A 26,006-nucleotide genomic window follows, 5' to 3' on the forward strand; every position below is an offset into this window, starting at 1 on the left:
ACTACGCCATACCTCCTTTCTCTTTTGATTTAAAATACTTTCACTTCAATTTGTTGATCACCCTTCAATGCTCGCCCCTTTCAAATTCAATGCTTTAAAACCAATACATATTAACTAATATGCATAATTTCAAAGTTCCTTAATTTGTAACTTTCCTAATGTCCCCTTTCCGTACATACAATCATTCTCTGTTTTCTTTTCTTCACCATTCATCATGTTTTCACTTTTTCCGCTTGTCCCATTCCCTTTAAGTTCTTGTCTCCTGTGTTCGATATACACTCTTCATTACATTTCCTCTTTTTTCTTCTTGTATTCTACCGGTTTCCGCACTACTCTTGTGAGGTCCTACTATTCCTTCTGCCACTCCACCGAAACGGTTGACAAGAAAGGTCAGGGCAATGTGGCCACCACCGTACCAAAAATATCTGTTAAATAGGGTCTCGACAACGAAAGAACACATATAATACGCGGTCTATTTGATTTGCAGGTGCTTTTCAGACGTTTGACGGAGATACACTGAGCTTGGGTAGTTACAGAATAAGACGTAACTTGAAAAGGCCGCTCAATTAGAGCGACGGACTGTATTAGAAAAAAGGATTTCTCGCTCCTTTCTCAAGACAGTGACCTAATAAGTCGACTATCAGAAAGCGATGTAATGCTTCAGGTCTATTCTTGTCTTCTTAATATATTTGACGATTTTCAGAAGTTTAATACTGATTCACAACACAATATCAGAAATCTATGGAAAAATTCTGAATGATTTCAATGCTAATGTTACTTGTTTTACAAGAGGGAAAATTCATCATATGGCAGCAATGAATATCAAACCTCAAATCTTTTATCAGGTTATAACAATTTTACTGTGACATATAATACAATTTCCACATTATAATACCAATACCATTCTGGCAACACTTCTAGGGTTTTAAATCAGTTCCATCACAATTCTGATGATGGTTTTAAATCAGCTTTAATTCCCATGAAAATAAAGACATGGTACAAATAAGAAACCTCCAAAATAAGTGTGATCAGTTAAACAAGGATAAATGATGGCGATGTTACGCTAACAACGTGGCAGACAACAGTTTACAGAATATGAAATACGTGACTTATTTTTCTAAGTGATACTAGATACCCATCAAAAAGAGTTTTCTTCATGGAGTATCTCTCTCTCTCTCTCTCTCTCTCTCTCTCTCTCTCTCTCTCTCTCTCTCTCTCTCTGGCTCTTGCAGCAACTGGCAGCGCATTCAGAGTTCGATCCCAGAACAGAAGAGGTAGGAATTTTATGGGCCATTTCTGTAATAATCCAGTATGCAGTGAAAAATGAGCTTGATAATTAGTCGACTGCGGCTGGCCGACGCCATGAGAGAGAGAGAGAGAGAGAGAGAGAGAGAGAGAGAGAGAGAGAGAGAGAGAGAGACAGACAGACAGAGAGAAATTTAGGAATCATTATAATACCATCACAATTGCAAACAAGACGGCCTCCACGAGGAAATACTCACAACACCAGATAAAAACTATTCATTAATATCTCTCTCTCTCTCTCTCTCTCTCTCTCTCTCTCTCTCTCTCTCTCTCTCTCTCTCATAAAAAATGAGTACACAGCGTTTACCTTTAAACTTATTCTAACGATTAAATCAAGGTATAATCAGCAACCCTACTGAGAAAAGAGGTCCTGATTGCACGCCTACATTCTAAAGCATAAGTCTTGAATATTGGAAAGTGAATAAAAAATCCAATAATTCTACTAAAACTACGTACACACATCTACGCACACTCTTCTCTGCAACACACACGAAAAATGATTGGCTGAATCCTCAAAGTGTATGCGTTCACATTCTGGGCTTCGTGCGTCACAATGTTACGACTGAAACAGTACGAGTTGAAATTGACAACGAGCAAATAACCCATATTTATCAACAGTCAAAGGACAAAAAACAATTTTACTCCCAACAGAACTTGTTCAAAGAGCATATGAGAGAGAGAGAGAGAGAGAGAGAGAGAGAGAGAGAGAGAGAGAGAGAGAGAGCTGAAATCAGAATTAAAAGACAAATTTTGTCCTGAAATAACCTTCCCTAAGAATACACTGAATGGGCATCCGACACATATGAGAGAGAGAGAGAGAGAGAGAGAGAGAGAGAGAGAGAGAGAGAGAGAGAGAGAGAGAGAGAGAGAGAATATGTTATGAATAATTATTATACAAATGGTACCAGCACAGCTGGGTGAGGATTGCCTTGTTTAGGTCCTCTCGTTTCCAATTCTATGACAGTATATATGGTGATGCAGTATTGATCACTCGCGTCTGTTGCTCTCCCCACCCCGGCTAAGGTCAACAGAGACACAATGGATTTTTAATGAAACGAACCTATACCATTTCCATGGTCAAGATTCCTATTGTCACACGGTGTGGGGACCAATCGCGGGTCTAGTAGTTCGTAAGATATGTACGCTATCATTTACCCTACAAGAGAGAGAGAGAGAGAGAGAGAGAGAGAGAGAGAGAGAGAGAGAGAGAGAGAGAGAGAATCTTTACAAAAGCTTTTTACAGAAGTTAGTTCTTCAACAAGTTTCAACGAAATGTTAGGGCGGGGGTTAGGAAGACATTTAATGCATGTATAAAAAAACCGCAGTACAAAATAAGAAAGAAAAAATAAAGGAAATAAACAGGCAGAAATGGCGTAAGACACGAATAAACAAAAGGTAAATCAGATTCAATGAATATTTTTACCTTTAATCTCCAAAAGATAAAGGAAAAACTATATTTTTACTTTTTAACGTTAAGAAGACATAATTAAGTTCCATATTTTGCTAGGAAACTTGGAGAATTTTTCAATAATACCCAAAATAGACTTAATTAAATTGCGTTTTCCCTTAGAAACTCTAGATGACGTAGGCAACTTCCCGGCCTTTCTCGTAGATCGCAAAAAAAAAAAAAAAAAAAAAAAAAAGTGAACCAGGATGAAGAAAGTATCTTTGTTTTACGGACGACACTATTTTTTCTTTCCTATTCCTCTCACACAGTATCAAAGAAGGTATTTTTGCCTAGGTCGATTCCTTTCAACATTAAAATGGTAGTCTCTCTCTCTCTCTCTCTCTCTCTCTCTTCCTTAGCGTGTGTTCGTGTGTTTTACACAATCGCAGTCATGCAAATGTATTCGAATGCGTGTTATATGACTTAGTGTACGTTTTGTGTTACTTTAAAACAAATATTCTACCCCTCCCTTTATATATATATATATATATATATATATATATATATATATATATATATATATATATATATAGATAGATAGATAGATAGATAGATAAATAGACAGACAGATAGACAGAGAGATGGATATAGCTAGATGGGTCACATTCAAATAAAGGCCAAATATAAGCTCTCTTAAATCGTTCTCCTTCATAAGCAAAGAAAATATGAGAGGCTGCGAGAAAGCGAGAGATTCCCCGCGCAGCCTCTGCATATCACGCCGAGGATAAAATTCGAGAGGGAATCTTGGTTATGACGGAAAATTTAATAAACAAGTGTTATATGAGACGCATACCTCGATCCTGCGGTAGAGGAGGTTGCATGTAATCACTAGCTTATTACATGCGCAGGGCCGGGCGCGACGACCCCTGATTGCCTCATTATGCAAGCATCGGGGAAAAGGAGGAAACTGTCGACTGCGAACATGAGAGGAATGTTGAAGGTATTTTTCGGTACAGATCAGCAAAGGAAAACTGAAATATATAAAAAACGGGATGAGTATCGTGAAGAAAAAGAACGGGAAGTCGACTGAAAACGATCTCTGAAAGACTTATTATAAACGAGAATTAACTGAAGAATAATTATGAAAATGAACCAGTTCCTCAGAAGAAGTAACGGAGTAGAACCCTCCAAAGATAGCGCTACATTTCTGCACAAAAGAACACCAAATTTAACTACTCAGTAATAAAACATTAATTACTAAGGTGACTTCGGACATCCCCTTATAATCATTCTCTTTGAAATGCATCCATCCTTTAATCAAATTCTAACTTGAACTTTTGAAGACGTGAAGAGACCTAAAATCAAAGCTAGTTTCATCCAAAGATAATCATCACCTTACAACTACTCCCAAATTTTCAGCACTGCTTGAAAGTTCATTATTAAACCTGTTGCATTCGGATACACTGAACCCACCCTAGAAACAAAATGAAACATGAAAAACTGCTCATATACGTTTCATGCTAACTTCCCCTCTCTTGACCTAAACAGACCAATGTCTGAATGGTCTCCATTCTGGAGACAATGGGCATGAAACGCTAATAAGCTATATCAGGGAAAAGTCCAACCACAACTGAGTAAATGAAAAGCGAAAATCCTTCCGTATGCAAATCGACGACACTGAAAATTCAACAATATAAACTTCGGGACCCACGATAAAAAACTGAAGTTCAAAAGCCGGCAATGACAAAGGAGACAGGGGGAGCTAAAATGAAAATACAATGATAAAAAAGGATTAAGATAAGCCGCAGAGAAAACATGGCATGAATGGCAAACAGGAGAGTCGAGGAACAGAATTGCGAACATTTATCATGACAGTACCAGCAGGGGAGAAGGAGAAAAGATGAAGGGGGGCGGTAATCCAGTAATATAATGGATGTCCAATGAAAATGATTCATGCTACTTCTTGGAATAGGAAAAAATATTATGTACATACGTATATATATCTTATATACTGTACATATACATATATAACACACACACACACACACACACACATATATATATATATATATATATATATATATATATATATATATATATATATATATATATATATATATATAACTATATATGTATATACATATACTGTATATATATACATATATAATATCTGTGTGTGTTTTGTCTGTATGTGATTGATAATTAAGGTCTCCCGCTTAGATGATCAATGAAGCATTTAACTGCTCAATCGTATCGTAAAGCGTAATACCCGTAGCATAGAACTGGGAGGTTAATTAAATTTATATATATATATATATATGTGTGTGTGTGTGTGTGTGTGTGTGTGTAACATACTGATAAACTTTACTGTAAAGGTGTACGAAATACAGAAATTAATAGCCCAACTCCATTATTTACAAGGTGCAGTCGTTAGCATCACGTGTAATTATCCTCCTTTAACTATATAAACAGTGTGTGTGTGTGTGTGTGTGTGTTGAGAATGCTCGACATAAACACAAAACAATTCCAAAACTGAACGAAAAAAAAAAAAAGTCTCATTTTTACGATTTTGCAAAACATGCAGAGAAAAGCTCCTCTCGGTCAGTTTTATGGTATTAATTATCTGTTAAGATTTGACACTGAGCTGCCCAGTGAAGAACGATACTCCTTTTCAGAATGAGCACAAAACCACTCAGTTTTTGTTGTCGCTCCATTTACATCGAAAAATGCTGTTTTCGTCTTGAAATTGGATGAGCAAACAATTATCTGCTCATCAGTAAGGAACAGTTGCAATATCAGTCTAAAAACTCAAGTAAAAAGGCAACGCTCCTCAAGGCAGTATAACATCGGTTTGATGAGAGACCTGGATACCTGTAATATAAATAAATAAAGAAATGTCGAAGGGTGATCGTCCATCGAAAACGAAAATAAAAATTCTACTCGCCGGATCCACCGATACGATGCTCGCCTAACCTAAAATAACTTGGCCTTATACGCGAGTTGAATCGATAAGAGAGAACTATTGCTGACAAAAGACCATCGGGCCACGATGATCTGACAACTACAGCAAGACCGAGGAAGAGATTTCATAAAATTTTATTCGACAGTCTTTTGTTTCCCGACAAATGAATGCAATACTGCTCCTTCAAATCTGCTTCTTTTTTATTTTCATTTATAATTTATAATAGTTTTCGTCGACTGACACCATTTTTGTCTTGTTTACCTATTTTGGTTTGAAGACATCCTCGCCAAATTAAGGGTAATTTTTCCTTATACACGAACGCACTTTGTGAACAATATTAATAACTGTTATGGACATTGGGAGGGATTTTCTGCGCATGCGCGAATGAGAGTCGTTCGCTGCGGAACAGTTAAACTGTTATTTCTTCATCAAGAATCTGAAACTGGGTGAGATAAGATTTGTTTTTTTTTTTTTTTTTTGAACGATTTGCTACGGATACATGGCTAACAAGACAGCATTAATAATACTTCACGAAATAAATAGTTCATTCCTAAAATATTGTTTACACACGACTTTTAATTCAATAATTACAAAATTACCTTCATTACACTCCATTTTCAATAAGAACTCAACTCAGTTATCAGATCATTTCCTGTTAAAAAAAAAACACACTCATTTAAATATGAGCTCAAAAGCGTGTTTACATCCAAATGTATAAATAACACAAACATCAAAATGCAATACTGGAGAAGTTAAAATAAAATACGTCCCACGACATCAAAAAGGGATTATCGTCAACTTCCAGAATAATTGATAAAAGGGGAAAACTTCTCTAGAGCTTCCTGCCTCTCATACAGTAATCCTTAAAATCGGCCATAAAAACGAATTACCTTTTTTCTCATCTTTTTAGTACCGTATAATCTTACTCGGCGCTTAAGGCATCAGACGTAATCCTTCAGGGGCATAAATCCGGGAGAAAACCGGGGCAAAGAAACAGGTCAAAGTAGTAAAGAAGTCTTTCAAAGTAGTAAAGAAGTCTTAAAGTAAAAATGGATGTTTTTAAAACTACTCGTATAGGGCTCCTAAAAACCGCTAATCCAAAAACGACCTTTTTGTTTTATAGTCTAGCAGGCAGCACATTCTTCCTTAATATGATCAACATTATGCTGAGAGAGAGAGAGAGAGAGAGAGAGAGAGAGAGAGAGAGAGAGAGAGAGAGAGAGAGAGAGATTGTTGACTGTAAAGCGGAGAGAGAGTGAGAGTTATTAATATCAGCAAACGAGACACAAACAGAGAGGGGAGGGATCAGATTGGTAATGGTAAAAGAGGGAGGAAGAGGAAGAGACTGGCAGACAAACACATATGAGAGAGAGAGAGAGAGAGAGAGAGAGAGAGAGAGAGAGAGAGAGAGAGAGAGAGAGAGAGAGAGAGAGAGAGATTGTTGACTGTAAAGTGGAGAGAGAGTGAGTTATTAATATGGTAAAAGCGGGAGACAGAAGAAGAGAATGGCAGGTAAACACATAGAGAGAGAGAGAGAGAGAGAGAGAGAGAGAGAGAGAGAGAGAGAGAGAGAGATTGTTGACTGTAAAGTGGAGAGAGAGTGAGAGTCATTAATATGGTAAAAGCGGGAGGCAGAGGAAGAGACTGGCAGACAAACATATGAGAGAGAGAGAGAGAGAGAGAGAGAGAGAGAGAGAGAGAGAGAGAGAGAGAGAGAGAGAGAGAGAGAGAGGTGGAACAGATCAAAACAAGAAGACAGCATTAATGCGAAGTGACAATAAAGGTTAGACGTCGTGTTATTTTCATCACGTCTCTGATTTAGCATGACAACAATTTCATCTCGTCTTCCGTTTTTAATAGATTCTCATGAGTCACTCATTAAGGAGGAGGCATGAAAGAAAAGGTCTCCCTCACATCTCTAAGCTGAGCATAAATGCTTCTGACATATCCACGCTATTAATAAATGGACTCTGTTCTCTACAGTTTACCTGACAACAACTTTTTCTTTTCGGTTACGAAACTGCTGGAAAATTTGTCGACATTACTTCGCAAAAATGTAAATGCCTGAAAATCAAAAAAATATAATATGACGTACTTTATTTACACACTTAGGAAATATGTATAAGGATATATATACATACACAGATATATATGTATATATACATATATATACATATATATATGTGTGTATATATATCTGTTCATGTCTACAAGAACCCCTACAACTATTCAGAAAATAATAACTGATTCACAGTACGGCTAATCACAGTAAAAAACAACCGAACACAACACCAAAAACAGAACACAAAAATTCAATGGATGACCTGAATTTAGCACAGGAGGAATGGGGGGGGGGAATGGGTAGATGGTGGTGCACCAATGTGAGTAAAACTGTCATGTTCAGAAGAACCTGGTGTGGTTGACGGCTTCTGGGATCAGAGAGAGAGAGAGAGAGAGAGAGAGAGAGAGAGAGAGAGAGAGAGAGAGAGAGAGAGAGAGAGAGAGAAGAAGAAAAGTGGACGGAGATCACAAGGGAGAATCTTTTCGGAAGGAAGGATTACAAGAGAAATGTGAATGGGAGGAAACCGGGGAAGGAGGCCACGAAGGAGAACCCAGTCAAAGGGGAGGGGAAAAGTAAAATATGAATAGAGAAAAAAGGAACTGAAAGAATCAGATTGAGATAGAGAACCACAGGAGAGTGGAAGAACAGTAAAAGGAGTAGAGAAAGAGGAGAGTTGAAAGAAAAGAAGGAGAGGCATTGAGGAATTAGAGAAACGAAGCGGTAAAAAACAACCTTAAAAACAAGAAAGGAAATAGAGGAAAACGGGAGACAAAGATTCGAATTTACAAGGGAAACAAACTGAAATGCAGCTCGTCAAACTTATTTTGTTTTTACCAGCAAGCCGTTTTCCCTGAAAGGGTTGGTCCGAAGAAAACCGACATAATCGTCAGCCATATTCATCCTATAGTTGCTAAAGTGCAAAAACTTCCATAAAATTAGCCCACTCACACACCTACTAAGACGGCTCATCGGCAGGATGTTAAAGGTCTAAAGCTATATGTTTCCCAATGGATTTGGTCCAAAAACGATAACGAGACCCGCCCTGACAACTGAAGCAGATCATCAATGTCTTAAGGCAAGAGAAAGCAATAAATAAAACAAGTAGAAAATGCGCCTACGTTTCTTCGGCGCAATCGAGTTTTCTGTACAGCGTATAATGCTGCATGAAACTCTCGATGTGCTGCAGTATGAAACTCTCAGCCACGACCGGTCAGCGCTCAGTTGCTCGCCAGATGCGGTCAAGTGAAGATGCGCCGGCGACTGGCACCGCCAGACGCGACCCATGGTTAACCTTCACCTTAAATAAAATAAAAACTACTGAAGGCTGGAGGGCTACAATTTGGTATGTTCGATGATTGGAGGGTGGATGATCAACATATCAATTTGCAGCCCTCTAGCCTCAGTAGTTTTTTAAGATATGGGGGCGGACAGAAAAATTGCGGACAGTCATCTTAATAGTTTTCTTTTACAGAAAACTAAAGTGATCTCGAAGGCTTGCCGGAAAGGTTTAAACGGATGAAGCTGAAGTTTAGAGCTTCCTAATACACAGCCAGACCTGTAACAATCAGACATACTGTACACAGATCTACGGCGGTCCAGATCACTGATCAAAGACATATCAATGTGGAAAACTATGACAAAATAGGGCGGAGAATATGAACTCTAAATAAAAGGGTACAGAAACAGCAAGAAGGTGCCGATTATGCTAACTAATACGTTCATGAAGATGAGCATCAGAAGAGAAATAAGTGAAAGGACAGTAACAACACTCGAAATGAAAGCAAGAAAAAATATGACAGATAAAAGGAAAAAGTGAGTAGAAATAATAATAATCCGTCAACAGCTGGTAAAAAAAAAACGCGCATTCAGAACGACAGGAAACATTCTCTGTATTCTCTGAACATTCGAGCGTTAAAGAGACGGATTAAATGGGGGGGAGAATAAAGGGAGTTATGAGAGAGAGAGATGACGGGATTAGCCTCCATTCAATTGCGGAAAAAGAGAGAGAGAGAGAGAGAGAGAGAGAGAGAGAGAGAGAGAGAGAGAGAGAGAGAGAGAGAGAGAGAGAGAGCACTAAACCCGATGACTCTCATTTACCTGATTGAAGTTCTAATAAGGCGGATGGAGCAGTGAATGGGGCTGATGGAGACGAGGTGAGAATGACTAAAGGTCAAGGAGATAAAAGGACTTATTACGATATCTATTATTATCACTTTGGTCAGTAGGATTTTACATTATATATATATATATATATATATATATATATATATATATATATATATATATATATATATATATATATATATATATATATATATATATATATATACACACAAGTTCCTCATGGGACGAGTCGGTAGAGCTCTCGGCTAGCACTCTGCTAGGCCCGAGTTCGAGTCTCCGGCAGGCCACCAGCCCTAGGAGAGCTGTTAATCAGCTCAGTGGTCTGGTTAAACTACGGTATACTTAACTTTTAAATTGCACAAACACTATTGCTTCCTTAACATTAATGACCCTTCTTTCTATTAAATATTTCATACCATCTAAAGTTACATTTAAAGTTGCTTGGTTTCAGTTCTCCGCCACCTTAAGTTAACCAGCTTCCCCCACCCCCAACCACAAACCCCTCACTTCTTAGGTTTTCTCCTACTACTTTCCTCGAGCACTTTTGAGTTATACGCTTTCAAAACACACTGGTCTATCTTTTCCCCTACACCAGTATTTTAACACTTCTATGTACAGTACTCCGCATTCCCCAAACTGTCAGTTCCTCTTACGCTACATATACTATGTAAAATGCCCCTTATGTCACATATACTACATAAACTATCCATCTCCAGAACCTCAACACTATTTCTTTTATCTGTAATCAACATCCACACTTCACTTCCCTAAAGAACAGTTGCCTCAATAATCCCTTCATCCACTCCTAAATAAGCTTCCATTGACATTCCAAATCCATTCACAGTATCTTTCACACACCCTGCTTCTTTTTTTGCTTCTACCAAAAAATCACAATGTTAATCAATGCCTTCCTTTCTTTCACTTTCCACAATGACATTCAATGCTGGTTCTGCGTGGTTGTCATTTACCTTCATAATCATACTCTTTTTTTATATTTAGTCTACACTCTCTCCTCTTGCAAATATTTCCAAACTTCAAGTTTCTGGAGTTTCTCTTCACTATACCCAGTCTGCTAACATCAACTATTCAATCTATCATTCACGAATTACTTTCTTATTCCAGACATCTGTATCTGTCTAATTTCATGTCTCTGACTTCTTGTGTAACTCCATCCGTAAACATATTAAATATCCATGGAAACAACTCACATCCTTGTCTCTGACCCAGTTTCTCACCAATACAAGCGCCACTTCCATAGAAAAAAATTGACTGATCTCAACTGAATCCATCAACTGAATGTCCATACCCTCCACATTCCGTCTATCGATTTTACTTCCATACCATCATCTTATTTATTTCAGAACTCTTCAGTTCTATTTTATGACAAAAGCGTGATCCATACATCCTCTTTCTTGTCTAAACCTACACTGTTCTTCCCTATCAGTCATATCATCTTTTATACTTTCTCTGTCAAAGTCCTACCATACACTTTCCCTGGTAGACTGAGTACTGTTATGGCCCTATAATTATTACTGTCGTCTTTTATCACCTCTACCTTTACGTAAAGAAACAATTTACCCTTTCATCCATTCTTTCAGAACATTTCCCTCGTCTAGACATATCTCGCAAGTTCTGAACAGCTACACAATCATGCTATCAGCACCAAAACTTCAGGATCTCAAGTGTAACCCAATCAACTCTTAAATGCGCATTTTGAACATTACATCCTCAGCAGCCACAAAATAATCTAATACTTAAATGTTAACAGATTTAGAAGAAAGTATGTTGATTAACCAATCTATAAAACCAGAATTGTAAAGATATTGCTAAAAAATCAAACAACACACTTAAGTATGTAACTGTCAAAATGGACACAGCATACGACAAATTCCAAGCTAAGAAGATCATCTTAAATTCTCGTACAGCCTATGTGGAAAATTAAGCAAGAATGTCTAGTTGTAGGCACATATTAAATAGGTGACAATAAAAACTATGGGAGTAACCCAGTGTCTTCACAACAATCTGTGCAAATTTACGGTAAAGTGATTTGGTGTTTTATTTTATTCGGTTCAGCATACTGAACCATATACTGTACTACATGGTTGGCTGACTGGTTTACTAGGGGAACCTTATGTCAGCACGGCCCTTATACAAAGGTTGGCTGTAGGTATTAAAACTAGTGGTCTGTCTGTTGTTATTCTCTGGACTCTTAGCAGGCACTCAAGACTAAAAATTCACGATGTCATTTCAAGAGAATAATACAAAACTTAATAAAAAAAAAAAAAAGTAAATAAAGCATGCAAAATGAGTTTGAAACCATTACAACCGTTCTGAACGGATACTGTTGTCTCAAAATATAATTTAAGAGTTGCATTCATGTTTTGCCCTTATGTTAAAGTGCCACTATAACTATGATTTAAAAACATGAATGTAACATATCATTAAAATAGAAATAGAAGGAAATGCAGTCTTTCATAACATCAATTAAAGCCACAAATTATTTGAACTGTTCCAAAAGATGGTTAGGTCATGCTGTACTTCGGTCATAACTTATAACAGTGGTAAATGTGAAACTATCTCTAACATAAATGATATAAAAATATGAAAACTGAGAAAATGATGACGAAGATACAAGACCCACGGTACGCAAAATGCACAGTAGTATGAATTAATAAGAGAGTCACCCATACAAACAAAATTCTCTCTGAATATCAGTAATCGAAAACGGAAAGAAAATGGACATAATACATGGGAGGCTTAAATGTTTCACTAACCTTCTCCAAAGCGCAAGTTTGTTTTAAAAATTAAATACACTAAGTACTGGCAAATTTTTGTTAAAATATTCACTGCATGATGAACACATTTTCATAAAGATTATGGTGACAGAGAATAATAACAAACTATCATAAAAAACTCCAAGGCTACTAAACACGATATGAGTTAACAACTATGGCAGTGTGTCAGCTGCTAAATGACCAAAACATCTACATAAAATGTATTTAAATGTTTAAGGAGAGAGATTTGCTTTTTCATGGAATTTTCCCCTTAACTATATTTGGAATTACATATCACAAAAGCGTATGCGTGACTCCACAGCCAAATCAACAGAATGTAAACCACACATGTTGTTAGCAGTATTTGATATTCGCAAGTTGTACGTCATAGCCAAAATGTGATGAATTCCATGTGAGTTTTTTGAAGTAGAAATGCTACAAAATGCAAGGCGTAAGATTTATGATAAAAATATATCTTCGTTACCGTTCACGAAAAGGAAAGTTGAGGCATAGGAGGAAGAATGCAAGTGTCCCATGTAATTAACGATGAGGACAAAAGTATAGGATAGATAAAACTGAGAAGCCAGGACCCAGAATTCCAGTAAATGATAGAAACCATAAAATGAAACCACATTAAAAAAAACCATTTCCCTTAAATACTCATCGCAAGTAAGAAGGAATACACCAATACAAAATAACAGATTGCATTTACACAATGTTCTAGTTTCTACAGTAGTCAGTAAGATAATTCCTAATTATATAAAATCGGACATAAAACAAATCTACTGGAGAACAGATTTGTCCCTGAAGAGGTCACGGCCATGTGTATGAGCTACATGGATTACACCACAAGAAACTAGTCACGTGTGAAACATTGATCCGAAGCCCATTTAAGTAGTGGCGAGATGAATCTCTCCCTTATGTTTTGTACGTCACTTACTACCTTCCTTGCTGTACCTGTTGCACGATTCACCTCTCACCCTACTATCGTCAATCATATTGATTCCCTGATTCCCACATACCTGTGAGTTTTGACTTCTATTCTTGTTCCGTCCTTATTAACATTATATTTGTTTCTGCTTCCTGTCTTTTACTATCATAATCTGACTCCCGTTCGCATTAACTCTCAATTTCCCCTCTTGAAAATACTTTGTGTAGTACATATTGTTGCCTGATCATCCTCAGCATTTAAAAAAAAATAAAAACCCTTCTCAAGTTCCATCAAGTTTCATATGGATCTCTGCTCTCCCTTTTTTTTTTGAGACTTGTATTTGCATTGAAGTATTTTTGTGTTGTAAAAGATGAGTTTTATTAGTTGGGAACTTGTCTTTGAATACTGCATTCGCTCTAAAAATGACCATCGTAAGTTATATATAACTATTTAATAAGGCTACTCAGTAAAGAAACTCGATTTAAAAAAGTATGTTCATCAGGAATGCGTGCCCCTCCTTGAGTTACAGTCTTCTTGCAAGGGGAAACATAAGTCTGATTACTTTTGTAGTTTCTTTGGAACTTGGCTGTTCAAGTCCTCGTGTCAAGAAGTGCTGTTATGAGTTATATGAAGGCATCCCTTACGGTATTCATGAAAATGAGCTCATTCTCATGAACACCGTGATTGAAGCCTTCACATCCCTCCTTCCTTACGGCACTTCTTGACAGACCACTTTAACAGCCCAGTTCCAAAATGGAAAAATGTAAGGTCTAGGTCAAACAAACTGTCAGGGTCATTAAAGTTTGGCATGATTACAGTTTTCTTGCCAAGATGCATGTGGTTACGCAATTATATAAGGCATCATGCAAGATGTTACAAGATGAATTAAATGCATAATCAAGAAATGTGAAGCCAATGTCATATTGTGGTAATCAAGGCCATCAAATTTTGGCAAGGTTGAAATTTTTCCACCGTGACGTATCTATGAAATTAATTCAAGAAAATGGACCCAACAGAATTTCAAAAAATGGGAGGTCAAAGCCATTTAGTAGAAAGTCAAGACCATGAAATTTTGGCATGATTGAAATTCTCTCACCAACATTTATCTGTGATGGATAAGTCACGAAAATATCTAACAGTTTTCTTATAGGCCAAACGCAAAACAGGGCTGACGGAAGCGAGACATGACCAACACTATATGCTCAACCCACATAAATGGCGGCCGCTGTAATCAGTGGGACAAAACTATTGCAACACATGATAAGCACTAGGGTAAATATAAGCTAGAGTATTTGTTGACAAGAATGACTGTTGTATACAAATTTGGAGACATTCATGAGGTAATGAAGGACGCATTTAATTTAAAAACAACAGTAACACCGAAGACCAATTCATTAAAGAACTGGGAACCCGCTGATGAACCAAATGATGGCCCCAACATGATGATTAGATACGACCTGGCCAAATGGAATTAATCAGACACTAATCCATGTAATGAAAGTTAACTATGGTCTATTACTAATTCATGGCCAGAACTTAAACAACAGGTCAAATTTTAAATTTCTTCGACAGCTAATACAAACTCAAATGTTAGTACTTACCGTTGACGTGGGAAATAAGGTGGGATGCTGCAGCCAAAAGTTCATTATGCTGAATTGGACTGTATTTTTCCAGGATAGATCTCAGAATTCTCAAGACCTCTCCAAGACGCTCGTGGGCTGCTACCCTCAAGGTCTCGTATTTATCTGCAACACGAAATACAATAGTTAATAATCTAAATTCATCGGTAAGACGAAATGCAACAGTTAATAATCGAAATTCATCGGTAAGACGAAATACAACAGTAACCAATCGAAATTCATCGGTAAGACGAAATACAATAGTTAATAGTCCAACTCAAAGAAAACGAGTCATTTCCAAATCTAAAAGAAAATGGATACAAGAAGCATATCCAAGGTATACTTCCATTTCCGCTACGACAAACAAATGATACCAAGGAGATTGTTTCAAAGTTCATTATAATGTTTTCATGTTAAGGAAAATATCTTTCTGAAATGTAGAATTATTGTCTTGTACAAAAATGATTATTTTATCATTCAAAAAACTCAAAACTGCGTAATCTGCACTATAATGCGAAACTGCAAAAATGTGGCAATTTGAAGATAAGAGAAATGGGTCTTTGGCAATTGAGACACTAAGCTGTCAACCAAAAAATATACAAAAACCTATCAGTTATGCATGCTTACTTTCTATAGCTCTGCACAAATGGCTACTGAATGTTACTGTACATACTTCCCTTTCTGTGATGAGAAAAAGAGCTTTAATATTTAAAAGTAGCACACACTCTTTAGTTTCAATAAAATCAAGAAAACTAGCTTCTAGACAAATTACCACACCTTATCGTTAAAAACACGACTTTGTTTTAAGTCGGATTTCTTTACTGAGTAGCTATATTAAACAGTTAGATATTAACAACTTATCGTGGTCATTTTTAGGATGGAGAAAGAATGGAAGTCTAAACTCACAGGTATATGGGAATCAATATAATGGACAATAGTAGGATGAGAGGTGAATCGCACAATAGGAGAAACGAGGAAGGTAGCAAGGGGTGTACAAAAGATGGGGAAGAGATTCATCGCGCCTTTACCTAAGTGAAGTGTGGGAACTGAATGCAAATGAAAGAAAGGTAGTGAAATTGCTGAGATAACTTATTAGTGTACCATATGTCATAAAAGAATGGAAAGGGTGAGAAATGGGTAGATACCTGTTAGTGGTAAAAAGGTTACCATAGTTGAAAGAATAGGTTACCATAGTTGAAAGAATAGGTTAGTGTGTTTTGAGATGGTCTGATGTTGTGGGAGGAGTAAAGACGATAGACCGACGAAAAGTCATCATCTTCTATCAAGAGGGAGGAGCAGAGAATGGCCTTGACATTTGTAGTGATAACTAGAAATTCTGAATATTCTAAATATTAATTAACATAGCGAAAGAGAAAGAGAGAGAAACTTTCCATTAATAGACACTGACAGCTAGAGAGAGAGAGGGGGAGAGTGAGATTAGAAGAAACGAATAGAGGGAGAGAGAGAATAACAAAACATCTGTGCTTGGCTATATCATGATGTCAAGGCCAAAATTCGGGTACCCTTAGTCGAACTGGAAAGCACAAAGGATTTGTAAACCAGCACTAGAAAAGCAAAACCTGTGTTGTGATTACAAAAGCCAAACTCGGGAACGTGTTATGACTGTGTCATGGTCACAAAGTCATCATGACTGCACTTAACCAAGCTGGAAATCACAAGGAATCCATAACAAAACACATGGTGGCCTTAATTGGATAAACAGCCGCTGGAATCCATAACTTCCAGTGACGTGCAAGCACCTCCTTTGATGGCGGTGTGATTTCCAAAAAAACCACCCAAAAAGGGACGTCTTTAGATTAGCCTTAACCAATTACTCATCTACAAAGGCATGACAGAAGCAAGATTCCCACCTACGAGGGGCTGGACATGGACTTCCAGAAATCCTTATCAAGTCCAGTTCTGAGGGGGAGCAGCAGAGAGATAAAGATAGCAGAGAGAAGAGAGAAGGCAAGGAAGCAGAAGAAGGAAAGGGCGTGAGGCTGTAAGCCTCACCAACTGTGGGTTGATATAAGAAGAAAGGCTCACATTTGACTCATACTTTAATCTTGCACTGCAATTCATTTTGTAACCTATTGTTACTTTGTTTCTTTTGGTGCTAATGAAAGAAAGAAACTACTAAGTGTCTTCTTAAACCTCCTGGAACTAAATACGCTACTACATAACAAAGCAAGAACGATAAGCATCTATAAAGAAAAGTAATCTTCTAACTTGGCAACGAATAGCAGACATAAACAGAAAGAAAGATAAATAAAGCACGACACATTGTTGGCAGGAAGAGGTAAAAGACAAGAATGGTCTAACATCCCAGAGGTGCCTGAGTACAAGCAAGAGGGAGCTGGATGGTAAAGTATCTCAACGGGTCTGACGTTCGGCTGATGAACCTTTTAAGCGAATGTATGAGGAGTTTCATGATATGAAGGCTTTATGAACACGGGGTTCGCCACCATGTAGCAGTCAAGGAATGCATGTGACAGTGACCAGTGCTGTTTATCTCTAAGAGCCATTTCCTACTAAGAGAAATGTATAATTTTTAATATATAAATACCAAACAATATATTATATATATATATATATATATATATATATATATATATATATATATATATATATATGTATATATGTGTGTGTATGTATCTTTAAAAGAAAAATAAACAAACCAATACCCAAAAATAAACTGTTTCCCCTAACATGCAGGATCCCGCTGAAAAAAAGAAATAATCTCTGCCACACTCAGACTTTTAACTGCTCAATCAAGTATGGACCCGTGTATAAAAGAAAAAATCCCCATTTGATGCTTCGCGTACTTACAGATATGTAAATATCAACAAAACATCGTAACCCCTACACATGTGAGCCATTCACCTCGATCACTTTCCGGATATTGAAGCCCCTTCATACCAGTACCTCTTCCATTCCACGTTCTGGGTCTTCCTCTCCTTCCTACTAACACTCCTGAATCATATTCAGCTATGGTAACCCTCACGCAAAACAAAAAAATTTTATTGGAACATGTATTTACTTCGCAATAGCTGAAATAAGTAGCAATGATTTATTTACATCTTTGGAAAGTAAATTTACCATACTTTTTCATAGCGTAAAAAGTGCATTTCTTTATAATTTTAATTTTGGCAATTTTTTTTAAAGAAGAGTATAGAAACTTTTGCTTGTGGCTATGTTCGCGTCGTTATTTTGACCGTTTATTTTTGTTACTTTGCTTTTCTGAACATATTGCAGCAACGCTCAACTAATAGATTGGTTACATAGACCAGTCAAAGAAAATTACTTCCAAAGTTCTAAATAATCTCCAAAATGTTTGAACGGGATATACAGTATATAAGAAAGGAAAGCCAGTTTACTTGTTTTTCGATTTTTTAGTATTTTTGGGAATATAATATTTACGGCAGAGTAAGCACATTTTCGTTTCTGACTAATATCTACTCGTCATTTTCTACTTAATATTACCCTATATTTTTAATGTAGGTTTTTTTAAAAATATTTCGGTAATGTGCAACTGTTCGCCTTTCAAATGACAGAAAAATCAGTAACCCTGGCATGAAAACTAAATTTACACAGTCCAGAAGTAAAAAATATTAATAAATACAAACCTAGCCAATGTAACCTAGCCATGGTTATCCCACACAAAAATTGAAACACCAGCACCGTTTATACTGAAAAGTCATGGAAACAGAACACAACCCTTGTCTTAAGCCAAGTTTTCCTGGAAACACCAACTCACACGAAACCTTCCTTTCTGTCGGAGCATTTTTATCCGGTCTCACCAAATACCTTCTAAATTATATATATATATATATATATATATATATATATATATATATATATATATATATATATATATATATATATATATATATATATTTGTATATATATACAGTACTGCACTGGGAAGGTAACGCCGACAATGAACGCACAGTACTCTAATTCAATATTTTTCGGTTAAAATGGAGTGAAAAATTATTCTAGCGGTAGTCATCCCGAGGGAATAATAAAAAATACACTTGTCCGCAAGGCATACATTCAGGGGTCGAAAAATGTGTTGGATGATATAAAGTTTAGCTGAAATACGTTCAGTATTTTGCTGAAATATACATAAGTTTCTAAAGACTACAAAAAGTGTGTTGAGAACAAGAATTATGAGCTGCTAAGATTTGGAAGTTAGGGAAAAGAAAATAATCTCCTCGGAGAGAGACCTGACCTGAAAGACTCAAGACATATTTAATTCATCTATGGTGCCCAAATCTACCAAGGTTCACGTTAGGATTTCTAAGGAGGGCTTAGATATATTTTTGTCTGTGATAAGGACCTTTCGCCTATTTTCACATTAACCAAACCCATCCCCAATACCCAACCCCTGAGCCCTTAACCCACCCCAGCAAAAAATTAAAACAACAAAAGAAAACGACTATACTCAAGATATTAACTTTATCGACCCACCAGAAATAGAAATATTTTAAAAAATGAAAAGACTTAAAAGAAAAAACAAATTCTTTGTAAAAATCCATTACAAGGGCCATTCGCAGCTAATATGTAAAAAATTTAAAATAGTCTACAATAAATACGATTACGCTAAAGTTTAGCAATAAAAAAAATAGCCTCAAGGGCTTCAAACAATGAAATTTAGAATCCGATGAGTTATAATTAATAATTAACTTTCATTAATACTTCTAGAATCTAATATACAGGAAGGAAATCCAAACACAACAATGTGTACTATATATATATATACTGTGTGTATATATATATATATATATATATATATATATATATATATATATATATATATATATATATATATATATATACGAGGGTAAGTCAAAAAGTTCCAGGAAAAATTGTTGAATGATGTATTTACAGAATGAAACAACCCAAATAGTAGTGATCCATATAGACTTGTTACCTCAGTCATCCTCTTGCTACTGTGGTGTTAACACCTCAACTTCTTGAACCCATGGAAAATAAAAATTTTGAGATGAGAGCTAACATCAAGTTCCTGACCAAGCTTGATTGGAAACCAGGAAAATTATTGAAGCTTTGCAACAAGTTTATGGAGATTCTTCTCCATCTAAATCAGTTGTTTATGATTGATAAAGCGATTTAAGGATGGTCAGGAGGACCTCAAAGACAACCCAAGAGAGGGAAGACCATCACTGCAAAAATGAAAGAATAGAATCTAGTGGATGAAGATCGTCGGATTACTATCGATATGATAGCTAATGAAACTGATCTCCCATGGTTCCGCATTTTCAATTTTAAATGAAAATCTTGGTTTGAGTAAACTTTCAGCACGTTGGGTCCCAAAAAGCGTTGCGCGAAGACCAACTCATCAAAGAGCTGAACTTTCTCTTGCAGTTTTAACGAAGATTGAATCAAATGAATCAGAGTTTTTTTACCAGATTGTTACTGGAGAAGAAACTTGGATCCATCAATATGACCCAGAAAGTAAAATTCAATCAAAGCAATGGTTACCAAGAGGTTCAGCTGCACTAGTGAAGTTCAGAATCTGCCCAGAAGGTTATGGCAACAGTGTTTTGGGACTCCAAAGGAGTGATTTTGATTGATTTCCTTGAAGGACAAAAACAATCACCGGGAACTACTACAAAGGTGTTTTGCAAAAACTGAAGACTGCATTGGCTAAAAACGTCGAGGAAAGTTGCACCGCAATCATGATAACGCTCCAGCACATTCATCAAGGGTTTGCAAGAGAAGTCCTACGTTTAGGTGGGAAACTTACATCCTCTTTATAGTCCTGATCTTGCCCTTCAGATTTTTCCTGTTCCCAAAACTCAAGGAACACTTAAGAGGAGTCCGGTTTGAATCTTTGGAGCTGTAAACATGCAGTTTCAACATGGTTTAATAGAAAGGCCCCAAATTGAAGGGTTGCAGAGGTAAACAGCGCCTTTGTATAGAGTTAGATGGTAGATATGTAGAAAAAAATGATGTTTGAATTTCCTTAAATAAAGAGTATATTGAATTTTTAACTTACCCTCGTATATATATATATATATATATATATATATATATATATATATATATATATATATATGGGTATGCATATACAGAAAAAGTTCCTAGTAGTCTACTGGCTAATACGATCGATTCATCAACGAAAAAGTCCCGGTTCAAATCCGAGGCTACGATGAAACTAGGCGTGTATCAGCTGATAAAAGCAGTGAACTGTATACCTGATAGTTATTCGACAGAGTTGGGTCTACAGTCATGGTGGATAAGAGCACGAAGCTAGTAGCAACCTTAACTCTAATAGTTGCTGAGAATCGGAAGGCTAGCACCTGGGATACTCGTTCTAAGAGAAAGATGCGTTACTTAGTATGACCCCTTATAACAATTCACTTTCTTCTAGGTACTTCAGTGCTACTCATTGAATTTATTTGTAAGTGTAAGATTATTACAAATGAAGAAGATATGATTCTTTCTTAATACATAGTTTGGGTTCTCGCGGTAGGTCAATTTCTCTTTTTTCTTTCATGGTTAAGTCACCGAGCAGAGCATGACTGCTGCCTAGACTAAGCACGATTGTGGCCAGAGAGGTGTTATTGGAACCTCCTTCCAAGTTGATTATTTACACGCCTCTCATGATGAGACTGATCAACTGATTCAGGAAACACAAGAGAAGGAATAGAAATCTGTATTCGAGAAGTGCTTAGTGTGAGGGATGGGTCAAACCACCTAATCGCCTTAGTCCCTCCTTCCTTACACTATTTTTTGGAACACGAAGGCGTGACGCTGACGATCTTCAACACAATTAATTAAGTCTTAAAATCCACCATTCACCATTTTGCTGTCCATCAAATTTCAGCCTGATCCGTCATCATCCACATGTCGAGTCTTCCAGGCAACAAACTTACATACTTACTAAAAACTTATACCCAACAGCGAAGATATCAAACAGTGAATAGCTAAACGAACAAGTTTGTCATCAGCTATGACAAAAACGCCCACCCATTTTGTACGTTAGTGACGGCAACGTCCGTATTACGATGATATCCATAAATTAGTAACCAATTGAGGATAGAACATCTTCAGAGACGAATGAGGGTATGGCTTTGATGTACAAAGCCATGTTACGGAATTCATCAATTATCCTCAATCATTTTGGTCGTACAGAGACAAGAATAAAGCTGGGCATACTCTATGAAACGATAAAATTTTCTATGGTACGTTCTGCTAAATTTATCAGTATTGTTGTATAGGATCTGTTCAGTTAAACCCCTCTCTCTCTCTCTCTCTCTCTCTCTCTCTCTCTCTCTCTCTCAGTTCCTCGTTGGGTAGGTGGGTTCCGTTCTCAGCTAGCACTCTGCTGGCCCGAGTTCGAATCTCCGACCGGCCAATGAAGAATAAGAGGAATTTATTTCTGGTGATAAAAATTCATTTCTCGCTACAGTGTGGTTCGGATCCCACAATCAGCTGTAGGTCCCGTTGCTAGGTAACCAATTGGTTCTTAGCCACGTAAAATAACTCTAATCCTTCGGGCCAGCCCTAGGAGAGCTGTTAATCAGCTCAGTGGTCTGGTTAAACTAAGGTATACTTAACTTTTCTCTCTCTCTCTCTCTCTCTCTCTCTCTCTCTCTCTCTCTCTCTCCAAACACCTAAAAATTCCTTCTCATACTTTGAAAACTCGCCTGAACAAACGGTACAAAACAGAGCAATGAAAAGGGTATGACCTACACTTGTGATTATCACCAACCTCCGGAAGGCAAATAACCAGAGCGGCGCCTGCCGTTTCACGCAAACCCCTTTTTTGGCTTTAAAGAAGGGATGGGGACCCCAGGGAATGGGAGGTGGAAGGGGGGAGGGGAAGTTACATATGAAACCATCTCCAGCTTACGTAACACACAGGGTTAGGTTTGCGGTTGACGGTACTTGTTTACTCATTTTCCTTTTGTGTAAGGACACTATTCACCGCAATGCTTTCTATAATGCGGTGTTGCGCAATCAAGAGTACAGTGTTTAAGTACAACGGAAAAAAATACAAAGGGCAGGGATGAGGGATGGCATGGCTCCCCAAGATACAGTCCAGTCAAATAATAATAATAATAATAATAATAATAATAATAATAATAATAATAATAATTATAAAATAGTAAATATATTACTATGGAAAATATGTAAAATAAACCAAAGACTTTCGAACACTTGAAAGGTGTTCCTCATCAGTGCCAACGTTAAAATGTAATGACTTACTGATGAGGAGGTGTTCGAAAGTCTTTGGTTTATTTTACTTATTTTACATAGTAATATCTTTACTAAATAACTGTGGATTTTTATTACACAGATTGTTCTTCACGAAATTGTGAATCTATTAGCAATAATGATATTCTTTCGACCAAATCCAACTACAGACTAGTGAGGCTATATCCTGGAGGAATGCTTCGTGGTAAAAAAGAAATCACTAATCATTCACTGAAAAACACTGAGTACATCACTGTGGCCGTTATTGTTAAAAATATGAAACGGCTCGAATACAAAAAATGATCTAAATGTTAATGCATGTAATAATAAAGGTCATAATAGTTTATCCATATTAAAAAGGTGTCTCAACCAGAAATCCGCAGGTTTTCAACGGATACATTATAGGATAACTTTTGATTTTATTCTTGTACAGTAGCATATTATACGTTCTTTTGATATTAACAGATCTGCCTAACGCATTTATTACAACATTACATGCCAAATCTGAATTACTTTGCCATTTCATAGTTAACTACTCGTGACTAAGTTACTCTAAAATCATAGTTCGCTTGGTTTCAAAAGTTATGGAGTATTTGGGTGACAAAAAGTTTATTTCACCCAAGTCGCATTTTCCCCGTCATTTTGATGTACAGGGTGATGTATAGCTCCACATTTTATTATTGCCAAACTCATTCATTATCCATGAGCAAAATACTTTTATTTCAAAAAGATGTTCGCCTTTTGCAAGTCATAAGAAACGGTAGAAACGAATGGATAATGTATATATATATATATATATATATATATATATATATATATATATATATATATATATTATATATATACATATATATTATATATGTAATGGATAATGTGTATATATATATATATATATATATATATATATATATATATATATATATATATATATATATATATATGTATGTATATACACAGCTACAAATGTCGTTTAATACAATTCATGCTACTTCAGGAATATCACCGAAGGGGAATTATAAGTGATAAATGGTTTGGTACCTAAGTGACTCGATGTATATACACACATGTATATGTATAAATATATTATATATACATATATATATACGTATATATGTATGTATACAGCATGTGCTCCTACGAGCACCAGAAGTTGGGAACTCACACCTGCATGGATGAAAACTATAAGAGGGAAGGCTTAAGTTGAGAAGTTAAGTGGCGGAATTTCACAAAGGTCATTTGCTTCACGCGGCGCTATATTTGCTATATATATATATATATATATATGTAAATATATATATATATATATATATATATATATATATATATATATATATATATATATATATATATATATATATATATATATATATATAAATATATATAATATATATATACATAAATATATATGTATTTATATGTATATATACATATGTGTATATATATGTATATATACATATAAATATGTATATACATATATGTATATATACACATATATATGTATATAGTGTAGCAGTTTATACAGACGTACGAATGCGTGAATTTAAGTCTGTCTGTGTCTATACCTTCTTCCAGGCATTTCCCCTTTAAAATGGTTACTTGGAAATGAGGTAACTTTCTTCAAGTTCCTATTATCTACAGAACCAGGGGTTCTGAACATCAATGGCCCACCCGCAGGTGACTATGGAATTCTTCAAACACCCAAAGAAGGTGCATGTTGCAGCCATCTCCTCGGAAAGCCCGTCACGTCACTGCATGAAATCCGAAATGAAAATTAAGCACCTGGGCAAACTAGACGGCCCGATGGTGGACTTGTGGGGCTATTCATTGCTCTTTGAAAATCCATTTGGTGTTTTAAATTTTATGTTGGTCTTATGCAATGACACGGGAAAAAACAACATCACTACGTAACACACTGTTTCACGTGGATTCTAAAGCTTATCACAGATAATCATCTGATTGTTGATGTGGTTATGCGGAATACTCGTGATGGTGTAAATGAGCCTCTTGAACTCAGCGACTGCGGGTACAAGCCAGCCCAACTCAGTCCCGGGCCCATGCCCGGGTACAATGGGGAGGTCAGGGGCACGAAGGGGACCTGTCCGTAAAACTTCTATCAAATCAGTTATGGACGAGCCATTCAAAGCAGAAAAAGTGGAGGAGGTTAATTTTCATCTTTTTATATAACTTGGGAAAGGAAAAAGATCACATCAAAGTTCACTTACAGTATATGAGAATACTCCTTCTTCCTCCTAAAACATCATAAAATTACAGCATTACTAACCAAACACTACTAATTAGAAGTAATCAAACTGAATAACTTCAAAAAATAACGTCACTCGGTTTTGACAAGCAACTTCAAAATAAGAATCAAGCAAATCATGCGATGCCATTTCATTTTCTAATTCCGAGTATTAAATCGCCGACTTACAAACATAAGCCACTACTTGACACTGATATACTGATCTTCAGGCTGACAAGGAAAACAAATTCTACCCTTCCTTTATCTCCAATAATTATTACACACAAGTCCTCGAAAATGACGAACACTTCCCCGAATACTCTTCCAAATTAGCTGAAACAATGGTGCTCCGAAGACCACACAAGTTGAGTATTTAA

The 26,006-nt window shown here is 36.4% G+C and overlaps 1 protein-coding gene across 21 annotated transcripts in view; it reads right to left on the reverse strand.

Annotated features, from left to right (window-relative positions):
• LOC136856665 (rho GTPase-activating protein 45-like) overlaps positions 1–26,006 on the reverse strand; it is a 596,905-nt gene that overhangs the window by 263,619 nt on the left and 307,280 nt on the right. For all 21 annotated transcript variants that reach the window (XR_010858450.1, XR_010858451.1, XR_010858449.1 and 18 more), the window contains one exon: positions 15,147–15,290. Coding sequence is in view for 18 of the 21 variants with exons in the window: in XM_067134707.1 (XP_066990808.1) it covers positions 15,147–15,290 (144 nt within the window). In the remaining 3 variants the exon portion in view is untranslated. The remainder of the gene's footprint in view (positions 1–15,146; positions 15,291–26,006) is intronic.

Source organism: Macrobrachium rosenbergii, chromosome 36 (assembly GCF_040412425.1).
Source record: "Macrobrachium rosenbergii isolate ZJJX-2024 chromosome 36, ASM4041242v1, whole genome shotgun sequence".
NCBI classification, from domain to species: domain Eukaryota; kingdom Metazoa; phylum Arthropoda; class Malacostraca; order Decapoda; family Palaemonidae; genus Macrobrachium; species Macrobrachium rosenbergii.